Source organism: Sardina pilchardus, chromosome 11 (genome assembly GCF_963854185.1).
Source record: "Sardina pilchardus chromosome 11, fSarPil1.1, whole genome shotgun sequence".
Classification (NCBI taxonomy): domain Eukaryota; kingdom Metazoa; phylum Chordata; class Actinopteri; order Clupeiformes; family Clupeidae; genus Sardina; species Sardina pilchardus.
In genome coordinates, this window is record NC_085004.1 from 29,103,316 (window position 1) to 29,118,357 (window position 15,042).

Genomic DNA, 15,042 nt, shown 5'->3' on the forward strand with positions numbered 1-15,042 from the left:
TGTAATGGGGAGCTAAAATATCATCCAAATTGATTATTTTTCAGTTTTGTTCACAAGTAGGCTACAATATGGAGGGCTAATGTCCGTCATGTGAAGCAGCAGAGAAATATGGCATTATGGTCAGTTATGGCTGGTAATGTAGTTAAAGGTTCTGTGGCAGCCTAGCCTGGTTGTACCATACCCTCGTACTAATATCGTCCTTCACTTGGGAGAATAATGTATTTATAAAATGGGGCTTTACCCATAGACTGTAATGTATTTATAAAATGGGGCTTTACCTGAGGCGAGTGTTCATTTTCATCAAAAGGTCCGAACGGCTCATCAGCCGTGGCTGATTTTGGCAGAGTTTGGCCAGCCAGCAACTTGAAGGGTCACCCCACTTTACACTGGGGATGATATTATGCGGGGTGCAGCCCTTGGTCTTCATAGTCGTGAACGTCATTATGTCTGAGCTCTTGAAATATTAAATATTATTCGAAATCTTTATTTTTTGTGTGGCAGGCTACTTGATTAAAATAATGCTACTTGTCCTGACAAGCCACTTGCTCATTCTTCTGACTATGCGCATGCGTGAAAAAAGCTGTTCTCACCTGACGAAGATGGTTAGTGGTCGCTCGAGCGAAGTGATACCGCTGCCCTTTAAGCCTGATATAAACATGTAACGCAGACTTAATTTCCTCTTTTAGTCCACCATTAAGATGAAACAACGGTGATACATCTCCATGCGTCATTGAATAAGGTAAATGTAAGGTTACGGTATGGCGAATGCCATGTTGATCTGCTGCACAATCATAGCAAAAGGTTTGCTAACTCACGTTAGCGAGCTAACAACATATCTAGTGTCAGCTAGTACGCAATCAAAGGCACTGCTGCTAGGAAGCTAAGCTAACTATGTGTCGGGAGGCTATCGTTGACTTAATCGCTTAGTTATGTGTAACCTTACGAATATTTGTGTAGATTACAAGGTCCTTTCTGTCGCTATAGTATGGCAATAAATGCAAAATGGCTTTATTCGATGGTATACAAACGTTATAACTTTATCCGGGACGCCTAGCTGTCTGCTGTCCACAAAAAGTAGTTGACTCGCTATCTAGAGCATTCCGGTTAGCAGATAGCAAGCTACAGTACCTTTCCAACTAGTCAGCTGTCTATGCTACTGTTCTTGCATGACATTTAACAGAAATAGATACCAGCGACTATATGCGCATTTACTCATTTTCAGCGAAGTAAATTCCTTTGCGTGGTCACTCCCTTACAACTTCGTTAGCACTGCTAACTTGACAAACAAACATTAGCCTCTTATCCAGACTTATTTGAATGTTTCGTCACACGTCCGACCGACCGTTCTGTCGTTTAGCTTTAGATGGCTCCTAGGAAATGGTGTTGAGAATGGTCAAATGTTAGTATCTTTGGTCATATATACAGTATCATTATGGACTTATACATGGTTATGTATTAGTTCATGGTTATGTATTAGTTATAATTTGGAATGGTGTCGATGCTATTGGTCCTCCTTGTCCTCGATTAGCAGTGCAAGATTTATGGTAGCCTACATGGATGCATCTATGAAAATGTCGTGACGATTCAGACTGGAAGGCACTTGGCAGTCCCCCTATTTTAATTGAATTACTTAGGCTTGGAAGACAACCTTGCATCACAAGGATCCCCCTGTTAAGGCAGTGAAACAGTGTTGTTTGTGTGTCATGCTTAATCAGTTTTAGGTTGAGATTGACCAGAAGTTATGGTATGTGTATTTGAGCAAGATAAACAAGTTTAGCCTGATTCCCCTCTTCCAACCAAGTGCATCGCAATGTGACATTATGTTGCCTGAAACAATTCATTTCCATGTTACATTTTATGTTTGTTTATTGAAGCCCGTTAGTTGACTTGAGGATGAGAATTGTTGATTCTGAATGGCCAATTCACCTATAAACTAACCTCAGCAGACATGTGATGTGATAAATGCTCCCACTCCAACTGTTGGAATAGATAATGCCATATAAATGCTGTTGTCATCTGAGTGTGCTTGAGCTGAATGAATAATGCCAAGGTGTTTTTTCTTCTGTCATCTTAGTCCTGCATCTGAGGTTAAACCATGCTGAAGTGGTTTTCTGGAGAGGAGGGTGGAGGTGCCCAGGGTGTAAGTATCAAAAAGTTATCATTACTGTTTACTGTATCTTCAACCTGTGATATCAAACCAACGTTCATTATAGGCTGTTTAGATTATTTGCTGTCAATTCAGCTGTTACCGTGAGTTTTGTTGTGCATGTTACCTCATGCTGTGGTGTTATGTTTATAATGCATAGCTAGGCCTTCTTAGTACAGCTCCTAGTTCATCCTGTTGTGATCAGTTGTTCAGTGAGGTCTGATCCCCAGTCAATGAGGCCTAAGGCTGCATGGAGAACAGGGGAGGGAACAGATTAAGAGGGTTTTAGGGAAAGTGCTGAACTCACAGCTTTCGCCGGGGCATCCTGGCTCTATACTCACCCTCGGCCACTGCTTCCTCTGACTCACTCGTTTCTTTTCTCACCTTGACTGTGTTGCCACACAAATGCCTTGTTTTTGATTTGCGTTATCTCTTGTCGGACATATGTACTCTGCAGTGTTGTTCTTCAACTAGGCCTACATTAACTCACTGCAGCAAGTGTACCAGCCATGCTGTCAGTAGGAGCCTCTAGGTATTTACTCTGCCCCATATTTTGACTGCTGTGCAGAGAGGCAAACCAGAGCAGCACTTGCACCGTCTTCTTTGCCATTATCATATGCCCTGTAGCTCACTGTGTGTGTGTGTGTGTGTGTCACAGGCCCCAGGCTCTCCTCAGGGCAGTGCTGGTGGAGGAAGTCCAGCGCTGTCAGAGGTGACGGAGCAGCTGGCCCAGACCCAGCAGCTGGTTGCCCAGCTCAAGGAGCTCATCCGGGAGAAGGATGCAGTGCTGGCCACCAAAGACGAGCAGCTCAAGGTAGTGTGCTCTTGTACATAAACACAGATAGTGAAATCAGGGTTTGAAGTTGTAACATGATGTGTCCAGTTGTTTCAGTTTTTGGACCTTGAAGATAGCGATTATGATAATGATCATTGATAATTATGTTACATTTTGGTATTTTATTGTTCAGTGCATGAATTAAGTAGTTAGGTCGATTGGTTGCTTTTGTAGGTTTGGAGAGTCTAAACAAATGTCTGTGATTTGACAAGTGTCATTGAAATGATAATAATGGTAATTAATAATGGCCTAATAATAAATGGCTATGAGTGATACACTGTTAATCTTGAAATAATCTGAAGTCATATAATGGATAAATAACAATTGAACTGGCTAGCAAATAACTAATATATTTCTTGCTAAGGCATATCTTCTGTTTTAAAAACAATAGTCATCCTGTGATTTAAGGAAAATAATGATAGTGGTTATTAATAATGGTAGTGGTAATATTAACATCTCAGTTAAAACTCCCTCAATAACAACTCAGTGTGAAGTGACCTGAGTGGATTAAGTCAGGCCAACGTGTTAAACAAACAGAGAGGCTCCCTCCATCTGGAACAATGGTGTTCTGTCTGTGCACTTAGACACTGCACAGCCCCACTGTGTGTTAATATTCTACCTGTTAAATATTAACCAGGACCAGATCATAGTACAAACACACAGCACTGTGATTTGAGCCCATTGTAAGTAGAGGGCAGTCTGTTGGGCTGTGTAGTTAATGTGAAGATGCCTTTTTGTGAACTGGCTCTGATAATTGTTGAAGTTGTGCTGTTGTGTGTGCCCAGACGTTGTGCTGCTGGCCAGCAAGTCTGAAAGCTGTAATTCTTTGGCGGTTCCCATGCAGCACAGAGCACACACTGAAAGTCATGTTAATCCTCTCAGGCAGAGAAAGAGTCCGGTGAGGCCAAGCTGTCTAAGATGAGGCTGCAGCACAAGGCGAAGGTCACTTCCCTCAACTCCCAGCTGGAGGAGCTCAAGAAGCAGCGAGGCGACACCCCTGGCAAGGCCGCCCCACCACAGATGAAACGGGTAGGCATCCCACACCCCTGCACTCTTAGTGCTAAAGCACAAACATTACCCTCCAAGGCATAAATAAAACTCATGGGTCGGATTCCTGTACATGGATTAAGAATAGCCCCAGATTAAACGTTCTTACACTGGAGAATGTAAAGTGACGTTCTCTTTCAGCCTTGGACTTGACTTAATCCATGGAATTATGAACGTATGGAGCTAAAGTGACCCATGAAGTATATTGTACAATTGCTATTATTACAAGTGCTATGTGTGTCTGTGTGTGTCTGGTTGTCAAGTCAAGTCACAGGCATATGATAGCTGCTGACTCATATTAGCTCAGATTGGCCAGGTTTGCTCACGGTCACAGGAAGCCTTGTGTCTGCTCCCGCAGAGTGGCAGTGGGGAGAGCGGAGAGGCTGAGTCATCGGGGGCGAGTCGAGGAAAGATCCTTCTGCTGAAGAAGAAAGTGGAGGAGCTGGAGCAGCAGCTGTCTAAGAGAAATGAGGAGCTGGGAGTTAAGGTACAACAAGTTCACAAATTAATTGGTCACCTCCTCTCTTCATGGTGTTCTCAAATGGTCTATTCAGTGTCATTTTCAGACATTTCTGGGTCTGCATATTTTTGGTCCATAAACACATAGGCTAGTCTATTTGAATGTTATAAGAAGGGATGTTGAGATTAATCATTTTATGGTTAAGTGAGAATATAGGCTAATTTGAGTTCTACAACATTATACTTATCCTATTCTGTACCATCTATTGTATTGTGTTCACTCCCATTTGTGTTACTGCTGGACTGGACATGCTTGGTCAAGTTTTGACTGCTTAGGTTTCCATGGCTTCCCTGATATGAATATAAGAATCAGTTGTTTTCTCCACAAAAATGTTTGGAATGAGCCAGAGTGAAGGATAGCTCTTTAACTTATACCCTGAGGCTGTTACTCTCCAGGACCAGGTGTGCATTCAAGCTTTGCCCCTGAGCTCAGGAGCTCGATGTGATGCCCGCCTTTTCCGTGACTTGAGAAATGCATCCATATCCATGTTCTTTGATTTTGTTGTTAGTATATCACCTTGTTTCTGTCACAGTAGCATGTGTGTGATTATTTTCCCTTTAAAATGCAAGATAATCTTGTATGATAATCACATAAATGTGAATGTGTGTATAAATAGACTTTAGAAGGACTAGGCCACACTCAAGTCCTGTTCAGATTGATGGGGGTGAAATAGAGGTAGTGGTTACCTACAAGTACCCAGGCCTGCTGTTGGATGACCAGCTAGACTGGACAGGAAACACCAAGCTTTTCTACAGAAAAGGTCAAAGCAGGCTGTACATCCTGAGGAGGCGCCGATCATTCAGTGTATGCAGAAAACTCCTGTTGATGTTCTACCGGTCAGGTCGCCAGTGTGTTATTCTACGCTGTATTGGGCGACCAGATGTCCTGGTTTACACTCCGACACTCCAAAAAGCCTGTCGGGACGCTAACAGGTCCCAGTTTACACTAAATAACTTATGGCTGTGTGTTTTGTTTTCAAATGTTTTCATGCATGTCTAGATAATGGTTGAGGAATGTTTAGAAGACAGACATGCATGTGTGTTTTAGGCATAGTGTAGGCCTTAATCTCTGACTGAAAGTACACAGAACTTGTTACAGAACAATATTTATTAAATTTTTCCAGGGGAAACGCCCCCCAACCCCCTCTAACTTTTGACCTTAAGTGCAATAAAATATCTGACCTGCCGCATGTTCACGTTAAATGTGGTCACGCATAAAGTGTCCTGGTTTTAGGCTAGAGAAATCTGGGCACCCTAACGCTGCTGTGTGCAGAACTAAAAGGGACACTTCTAGGTTAGACAAGCTAATTAGGCGTGCTGGATCTGTGGTCGGCATTGAACTTGACTCTCTGATGGCAGTGGCGGAATCTCTAAATCCGTTTGACCACATTTCTTTTAAATTATCATTTTCTGTCGGGCTCCTATCTTTTTTATTGCCTACAATGTGATATTTCAGACCAAGAAGAGAGTGGTATTTAGCAGATTTTGAAGTGAAATTATTTGATTAACATATACTATGCGTGGAGAGCATTCACTCACCATTTTTATCTATTTTTTGACAGAGGTGGTGTTTAGAGGCTTTTGCATCTGAACTCTTCATATATTTCTTTAACACATTTTTTCTTTTGATGTGTTTTCCTACTGTTATTTGTACCATTGTAGTGCTGAGTGACTGGAAGTTTGTATTTCCCCTTGGAAATGATTAAAGCGTCTATCTATCTATCTAAATCTACATTGTTATGGAATTGTTTGTGTGTCGTGTCAGACTCGAGAGCTGGAGGCCCAGCGTGAACGTGGCTCTGAAATGGATGCGATGCTGGTGGAGAAAGACCGGCGATTGGCTGAGAAAGAGGCCTACATAGTCCACCTGCAGGTGGCAGTGTCTGGGGAGCACCCTCAGACTGCCACAGCCCCAGTCACTCAGGACAGCAAGGCAAGAGACTCTTAAATCCCTCAAATTAGTGACTCTCGTGTTTTGCTAATGCATCTGTGTGTAGTTTATCACATTGAGGGCAAATAAATATATGAATGCATGATTTATATGCAATATGAATTATAAGACAGCATATTATGTTTTTTTTTTTTTGGTCAGATGTGTTTCCCTATGGTGTGTTGTTGATGCATCAGTGCTGTGCTGCGATGCAGGGATATATAGCGTAATTTCCCGACTATTAGCCACGGCTTATACATTGATTTTGCAAAATTTCTTCAGCTATGAGGTTATTATTATTACAGGGGGGCAGTTAATATGGTGTTTTGTTTCTTTTAACTTGCATAAAACACTGTCCTGTGGCTTATACACAATGTGGCTTATATGTGGGAAATTACTGTAGATGTGTAATTGTGAAATATTAAATCTAATCCTGTAGGTTCAGTCATCAGAAGACCTTGGCTCTGCTCAGGAGCTCCAGCTGCTGGTCCAGAGTCTTACTAAGAAAGTGGGGGATGGAGAGGAAAGATACAGCCTCCTCCAGGAGCAGGCCGATAGCCTTAAGGCCCTGGTGGAGACTGAGAAAGTTCAGTACGAAGAGAAGGAGAACATGTACAAGCAGAATGTAAGTCACCATGTGTGTCGTTCTATGACTCTTAAGGGCCGTTCACACCAAGAACGATAACGATAACTATAACCATAACGATAAAAGCGTCCACACTGGCCAACGATAAGAAAAGTCTCTCCTCATGTTAATGAATGTGATGGCTAGAATATTATGGGTTCTGATTGGCTGTTAGCTTTTTATCGTTCTCAAAATCGCTCTGAAAGTGATCAACAACGATATCGTTCTTCATGTCGTTATCGTTGTAGTTTATGTGTGAACGTTGTCATTCATATTAACGAGCGATATTTGTTTACAGTTATCGTTATCGTTCTTGGTGTGAACGGGCCTTTATGATCAAGGACTCATAATCACTTGGCTGAGTTTATCTGAACACGTGCGTGCGTTTGTCATCTCAGATCCAAACCTTCAAGGACATTATCATGCAGAAGGACAATAAGCTGGCAGAAGTGAACCAGCAGCACGAGCAGGAACTCTTCAAACTGGCAGCAAAATCAGATGCCAGTGCAGATCTTGAACAGGTAAGCAGATGTGTATCAATGTTGTCAGAGGTCATCACTTATCAGCCTTTTATAATGTAGACTTCGAGCCTTGATATTTGGTCCAAGTTTCAGTATGTGATGTTGTTGTTGTGGAATTACTAATCAAATATTGTTGCTATTGCAGCTTCTGAAGGCCTTGAAGCAGAAACTGCATGAAAAGGAGGAGGTGTTGCTGGGGAAGGCTCAGGTGATTGAGGTCCTCCAGGGCGAGGTGGATGGCAGAGACCAGCAGATTAAGGTGTGTGTGTTTGCCTTAATGCTTTTAGCCTTTCTTTTGCAGTTTCCCTAGTGTCCTCAGAGCTGTCTGACATGTTCTTTTGTGCATCTATTCCAAGATTGTCTTGCATAACTGAGATTAAGATTAGTAATCCCCCCCTTTAGTCATGAAGTTTTAGATTAATGCTGATTAGAAAACCTTTTCAATTGACATTTGCAACTTCTAATACCCAACTCAAATCACATCTGATATCTGAAATGAATGTTGGACTTCCAAGAATCTATATGTGGCTTCTGGTACTAGAAACATTCTATCCTCTATTAGAATGGATTAACTCTTTAAAATCATCACCAGAAGGAATTTACTCTTAGTTGTTAGTAAGTTGGAGAAACAAGATGTTTTTTTTGCACGGTTGTAGTCCATAAAGTTGCATTTTATGAACTAACTGAAATTCAGCAGTGACAAATCACCAGTGTTCTTCTTGGTAAACCAATGTTTAGCGCCTATAATTTGGCAAGCCTATTGTGTTCATTCATCTGTGGTATCAAAATGACCATCAACTTGAAGACCTAGGCAGACCAACGGTAGGAAAAATCAGGAGCAGAGTTTTATTTACAATGATGTGCATCAAGGGAGAGCCAGCATGACTTCACCCTAAAGATCCATCAGCTGCTCTAACTAATCAAGGAAATAGTTAGAGTTTAAGTACTCAACAGCAAAGGATAGATAATCCTACAGTAAGTGCCAGTGTCAGGAGACATCCAGTCTACCCTAATCAATGGCTGTTGATGCGAAACAGACAACAATAAGTGATATCAACCCTGGCACCTTCCATGTTTAGGAACAGTACAGATATCACACAGGGTCACAATGCAGGAGCACATACGTTTAGAGTCAAAGTGACCTACTAGTGAGAAATGCAGAACATTAAACCACATATTGGAATATTGGGCATAATGGAGAACATTAAACCAGGTATTAAAGTATCAGACATAATGATCTATTCCACTTTATCTCAAAGTGGATGCCATAGTTCCTCCACCCACAGAATTGGAGTTTCAAAAAGCATGATGTTAATTGTTAGCCTGACGATGTCATACTCAATTCTTGTCAGAATATGAGTCTGAATCTGCTCCATTCAGCTGCGATTATGGGGCGTGATTCAACTGATACAGGGCGGGGGGGATAGCTCTGCACTCATTGGATAGCCCAAACCAAACAGAACAAGTTATTGGCTGTCAGTATCTGCGAAATCTAAGACAAAGAAATATGTAGCAGGGTAGGCTACATGGAAAACATCCTCCTTCGTTTTGAAAAAATAATTCCTTCAAACTGCATGCAATGAACAGCTGGGGAAGTGTGTCGTTAACCCAACGAGCAAACAGACATTTTTAAACAAATGGGAACAACATCACCCAAACATGCTGTTTTAACTTGGTGAAAGTGAAACTGAAGTTTTCCCACATATCCACGTTGGTCTAAGTGTTCAGAAATAGTTGTGTGAATCCGTGATAAAACCTCCGTTTCAATAGCTAAGATAAACGAAAGGCCAAACTGCATGAACAAATTATGCATTCATAGCCATAGCGTTTCTGTTGCAATCAAAATCAACCTAAGCCAACACGGTCTCACACCCAACTCGTCGAACGAGGACGCATGCAGCCGTGAACCTGACTGCTGTTCATCTGTCACTCATCACGTAAAGCCCGCCCTGACAATGTGATTGGTCCGAACAGCTCTGTATCTCGAATAGTAGCAGCTGAACGGAGCAGTGCCAGACCGAAGTTCCCTGCAGAAAAAGAATGGAGGCGGGGCTAAACTTCGGTCTGGCATCCAGGCTAGTTAATTGTAGCATAACTTGCCTGACCTAGTGTCTGTCTGTTTGTCTCTGTGTCTCCGTGTCGGGCCCGTGCAGGAGCTGGCCGAGCGGATGCGGCGTCTGCAGGGCGAGCGGGAGAACCTGCAGTCCAAGCTGGAGGCGGAGAAGCACGTGATGCGCGCCCAGCTGAGGGACCTCATGCAGAAGCACGAGTTCGAGCTGCGGCGCGTCACCGAGAAGCACGAGCAGGAGTTGTCCGAGAAGGAGCAGGCTCTCCGCGGGCAGCTCCAGGACCTCCAGAGGAGCCCTGCTCCACCTGCCCCGGGGGTCACGACCCCTGAAGCTCACGTGAACGCAGGCTCCGCACAAAGACTCTCAGAGCTGGAAGGTACTTTCACCGCTTCAGTGTCATTGCCGTGGATATGTATGGCTCTCTCACACAGGGTCACTGAAATAATCTGTTTTGGTTGCATGTGTCTGAATATTTATTGATGTTGTGACAATCGCATCATACATTTTTTAGTTTATAGATAATCCAGATGATTTGGAATGATTATGTATGTGCAGTCAGCGATATGATTTTTTAACTTGTCTTTCAAGCAATCGATGAAGAAAGTGAAATAAGGAGATCATTGTGCGTTGCGTCTCGCGTCGTTGGTTTTGTCAGCTTTGTCATCATTCTATCATGGTGTAATGTTAGTGTATGTAACACTGCCTGTCCTTTTCTTGCTGCGCCTTTCGATTTGTAGCCCAAGTTAAAGTTAAAGCAGAGGATGCCAGCAAGTCAGAGGCAAAGTTCTTGAAGATGAAAGCATGGTCTAAGACTCGCATCCGACAACTGGAAGATGAACTGAAGAAGGCCCACGTAAGCAGTGGCACAGAAAATGTGTTATTCTATTCTATTAACCTATCCTGTTGTTTGTTTGTTTGCTTTGTTTTTTTTGCCCTTGGTGTAGATGTTTTTGACCTTGCTGTTGTTTTATCTTTCCTCAGTCTGGAAGCTCAGCCCCAGACATTTCAGTCCTCCGTAGCCGTGTAACCGAACTGGAAGAAGAGAGAGAGGAGATGCTTTGCAAACTGGATCAGTATGATGACCTAAGAGCCAAAAACGGTACAATGTCATTACAGTGCTACAGTCATAACTTTGCAGTGCACACTCACAGTATCATTTGTTTACGTTTTATTTACAGTTTTTTGTTTGTTCAAACTTGATGTTTGACCTTTTGTTGTGGCCTGAGAGACTTCATGTTGTGTGAACCTAATTCGTCTGATGCGTGCAGATCTGCTGGAGGCCAAGCTGGTTGTGTACGAGGAGCAGCAGAGGAAGATGCAGGCTGACTTGGAGCAGGTCACCAAGAGGGCTGCCTCTCAGGTCAGAGATTCCCCCCCCCCCCCCCCCCATCTGCCACTGCATCAACTGCTGTTGTGTCTCAACCTCTCCACATCCTCTTATTCTCAGGGCAATGAGCCCCAAAAGCTGGCTCTGTCATTGTCAGGGCCACAGATGCCACAGATACCACATCTGGTTTGGCACGTGCCCTGATTTTGTTTGTTTGTTTGTTTGTTTTGCTTTGCCGCCTACAGGCCAGCGAGTCTGGCAGCGTGGACGAGCTGCAGAGTCACGTCCTGGAGTGGCAGGAGATGGTGTCCATGGTGACGGAGGCGGAGGCGGTGCGGGACCAGGCCCGCGAGGAGAAGAACGCCATGGCTCTCCGGATGAGCCACATCGAAGAGGAGAGAGAGGGTAAGGAACGTCAGCGGGGATGAGCTTACACCACCCCGGGGGCTGAGAAAGAAAGCCGGTAACATTCCAGAGCGCTGTGGTGGCGTGGTGTTTGGCTCTGGCGGATACGGTTATAGTTGAACAAGATGAAAATGAAACTTCATGGAATGCTTGACTTAATAGAATGCACTCACTCATGGACCCGCGGCTGCAGCTGTTGATGGCGTTTGAAAGGGTCCCTTGCGTTTCACAAAGATCCTGAAAATTATGGAAAGGAAATCTTGTAGGCTTCACCCATGCTGGCTGAAAAGCTTATCAAAACAGTTTTTCCATAAGAGATTTTAGTCAATGTTGTAGTCAGCAAAAATAAAACTGGCCTGATCATCATTTTAGTCGCACTCTCTGTCATCTGGTAATTAAGGCTTAAGAGTCTAGTGACAATTCTTAATCACCAACTCTTAAGAGTTTATGATGAGGAGCTTTCAAATTGTCTACTGACTAACTAAATGTTATCCCTAGATATTGTTTGTGAGGACATCGTGTTTGTTTGTTTGCTTGTTTTTTTGTCCGTTAATGCCCTTGTGAAGCACATGGTATCACTTCTGTGCTCATTAAAACGTACCTCCCCTACCTGACCTACATAAGTCCAAGCCAACCAAAACAGTTTGTTGTTTCATGTAGTGTTTTTCTCCCCTGGGTATTTTTTGTATTGCCTGTTCATTGAAGCATGACGCCTTTCTGTTGTGTTTTTATTTTTTGTCTTTATTTCTCCTGCTCCATCCACGCGGTGAGCGTTTGCTCCGAGCCCCAGCCCCACTCCACCTCTTCTCCTGCTCTTTGTGATGGGCGCAGCCACAGAGAACAGTTTCCCATCAGTTTTGTGCATGCAGGTCCCCCCCCCCCCCCCCCACCCCTCCCCTGTCTCAAACAGCTAGCCCCGCCTACTGTACTGCTGTGGGTTTCCCAGAATGCTTTTCTCTCTGAGGGCAAACACACAACAGTGCAGTAGAGGCTGGCAGTTTACCCTTCGTTTTGTGTTTCTGTTCTTTGTTCCTTCCTCCTCCTCCCTTTTTTCTTCCCTTGTTCCTCATACCCTGGTCTTAGCTACTTCTTTGAAGGGCCCTGTCCTGAAAACCTCATTTCTAAACATGCAGCTGGGTAGTTTTTCCTCTGGTGGTGGAAATAAAGTAGCATAATTAACACTCAGCAGCCCCTGAACATCAGTGTATGGGTAGGATATAACTAGGTGGCAAGCTGTAGATAAATTAAACTCCAATCAAAATTGTATTTATTAAAAAGAAAATGGTGCGGTTGAACCAGGGAAATTTAATTTAGTTTTGGAATGTCTAGTCTGACAAGCAGAAGTTCAGACAATTACTATTTCAAGTATTTGTCCTGTTTCTGTTCAGCATTTATGTTGTATCCAAGCATTTGCTGTCAACTTACTGTAAGCAATATTTTGCAACACTGAATTAATTTCTCAGCAGGTAACCCCAGGTTACATTTTCAAATTACACATGTTCTAATATTATTGATTACTCAGCATTTATCATCTGAAATCTGAATTGTGTAATTCCATAAAAGTAGGCTAATAAATAATTTAGCATTATAGCACTGATTGTTGTTTCTTTGTCTTGGCTGAGGCTTTATACTGTCCTTCATTCATATACGTTCTCTTTCATGAAACATACTTTTACTTTTAGTCTGTGTACTGTATACTAACACCACTTAAACTATGTCACACCTATGCAGAGCTTCTTAGAGGACCATTGGAGTTTGCTGCCAAGTCATCTTCTTTCCAACGCTGTCATCAAATGATTTAATGAGATGTTTAATGTACTGATTTTATATAATTAGTGTAGGGGCATTAAATAATCAAAATGTGGTCCTCATTGTGCCATTAATGTGGGCCATTAGTGAAGAAGCTTTGCATGGGACTAAGTGACAGAACTTCAACTGATATTTGGATCAAACATGTTACACAACCAACAATGCCTATTATTTTGTATTATTGAGTAGCTGAATTCCTTAATTTGTTGGTGTCTTGGTAATCCTGCTTATAATTCCTCCTATTTCTGATTATTGCTGCTTTAGTATTCCTTATTTTTAACACATACCAGTATGTCTTTCACCCCTCACCTCCCTCAATGCAAGCAATTTGAGCCCCACGCCACTTATAAAGCATTTGTCCTTTTGGTCAGTGCACCAAAGGCTTGCTTGCATTGACCCCACCTCTGCATTAACTCCCTCCCTCACTCCCGACCTGGCTAAGCCTCTCCCTGCATCTGCATTCAGATAGACCCTCTCCCTGTTATCACAAAACAGATGGGAATGTGTTTTGTGCTGCTTAATTGTGTTGTTATAATAACGCTGATTTGATTTGACCTTGTTGTGATTGCACCTCCTGCTGAAGTTCAATCATCAACACAAAAATGATTACTGCTGTACAAAAGCAACCAAGTTGGCTGGGGCTGTGTCTCAATGACTTCCTTGCTTCAACATGGAAGAATTAATCCATTTAGAAGCCTGTTTCAGCCCAGGTCATAAATTCTTCTTAGAAACAGTCCTCGCATCCCCTCTACCTAATGTGTTATGCTCTCAGTGCTAGCCATAAACTTGTACTTGCCAAATTGTGATGCCAAATTGTGCATGGCTTCTTCCACCCTAAAGCTTTTACTGTGCTCACACTTTTTTTAGACACATGCACACTGGCAACTCTCTTGGACAAACGCATACATGAGCACTTGTTTTTTTTTGTTGTTGTTGTTTCCCTCCACTGTTCACTGAAACCTGCATGGATGTGTGTAAGCTGTGCTGTGATTGTTTGTTTGTTGTCTTCCTGTGAACTGTGGTACCATAGGAGAGAAAGCCGTTTGCTATCTCTCGCTGTTGTCTTCTGTAGTTGTCTCAACCTCTGTCCTCCTCCCTGACTCCGCACCTGTCCCCTCATCTCCTCCATCCTTTCCCTCTCCAACTCTCTGCCCTACCCTGCCCTGTCCCACCCAACCCCTCCACGGCCACCTGGTTAAATATGTTTTACTCCTACCCCTTCCTGTGGCACAAAACTGATTGAGGATGACTGGTTCTTTCCTGGCTGCTCCGATCCAGCGCTGGCCAATCGGCAGCAGGAGTTGGAGGAGGAGCTGGCCCAGGCACGAGGGCTCCGTCAGCAGAGGGTCAAGAAGCTGGGAGACCCTGCCACCCGCAGCTTACAGGTATGCAAGTGCAGGGATCCCTTTTACAGGATATTGTTATCTGAATACATCGTTTTTGTTGAAAGGATGTAACTCACTAGCTTGTTTTTCCCCCTAATCACATTTTACCTTTACAAATCTATAAAACAATGTAATATTTGTTCTGAGAACAGAGTCATGAATAGTTGCGAAATGCGTTGTTGCTGCAATCGTTGCAGGACGACCTGGAGTTTGACGGTCAGCAGTCGTTCCCTGATCCCACCAGTCCGTCGGGCAGCACTACTCCTATGGAGGGAGAGAACATGGGAGGTTGGTGGCCAGAGTACTCTGCCCCTAATACAGGTGTGAGGCCCGCTAGACAGTTCATATTAGCATGCACATTGCATATTGTTTGTGCCACCAAGCATTTGTGTATTTCCATAGCACCATAGTTTGGATTCTTTTC

At 43.2% G+C, this 15,042-nt stretch overlaps 1 protein-coding gene across 3 annotated transcripts in view; it reads left to right on the forward strand.

Moving 5' to 3' along the window:
• The first annotated feature begins 593 nt into the window (after nt 1–593).
• The window catches only part of LOC134096105 (golgin subfamily B member 1-like), a 33,915-nt gene continuing 19,466 nt past the window's right edge, over nt 594–15,042 (forward strand). For 2 of the 3 annotated variants that reach the window (XM_062549856.1, XM_062549858.1), the window contains exons 1-16: nt 594–739; nt 2,075–2,140; nt 2,805–2,960; nt 3,864–4,010; nt 4,387–4,515; nt 6,313–6,480; nt 6,917–7,102; nt 7,501–7,623; nt 7,769–7,882; nt 9,777–10,068; nt 10,430–10,545; nt 10,674–10,791; nt 10,961–11,052; nt 11,265–11,424; nt 14,512–14,618; nt 14,816–14,906. In XM_062549856.1, coding sequence (XP_062405840.1) covers nt 2,096–2,140; nt 2,805–2,960; nt 3,864–4,010; nt 4,387–4,515; nt 6,313–6,480; nt 6,917–7,102; nt 7,501–7,623; nt 7,769–7,882; nt 9,777–10,068; nt 10,430–10,545; nt 10,674–10,791; nt 10,961–11,052; nt 11,265–11,424; nt 14,512–14,618; nt 14,816–14,906 — 2,044 coding nt within the window. In that variant the 5' untranslated portion in view covers nt 594–739; nt 2,075–2,095. Of the gene's footprint in view, nt 740–1,382; nt 1,400–2,074; nt 2,141–2,804; nt 2,961–3,863; nt 4,011–4,386; nt 4,516–6,312; nt 6,481–6,916; nt 7,103–7,500; nt 7,624–7,768; nt 7,883–9,776; nt 10,069–10,429; nt 10,546–10,673; nt 10,792–10,960; nt 11,053–11,264; nt 11,425–14,511; nt 14,619–14,815; nt 14,907–15,042 lie in introns of those variants that run through there. The other variant, XM_062549857.1, reaches the window with a different exon arrangement.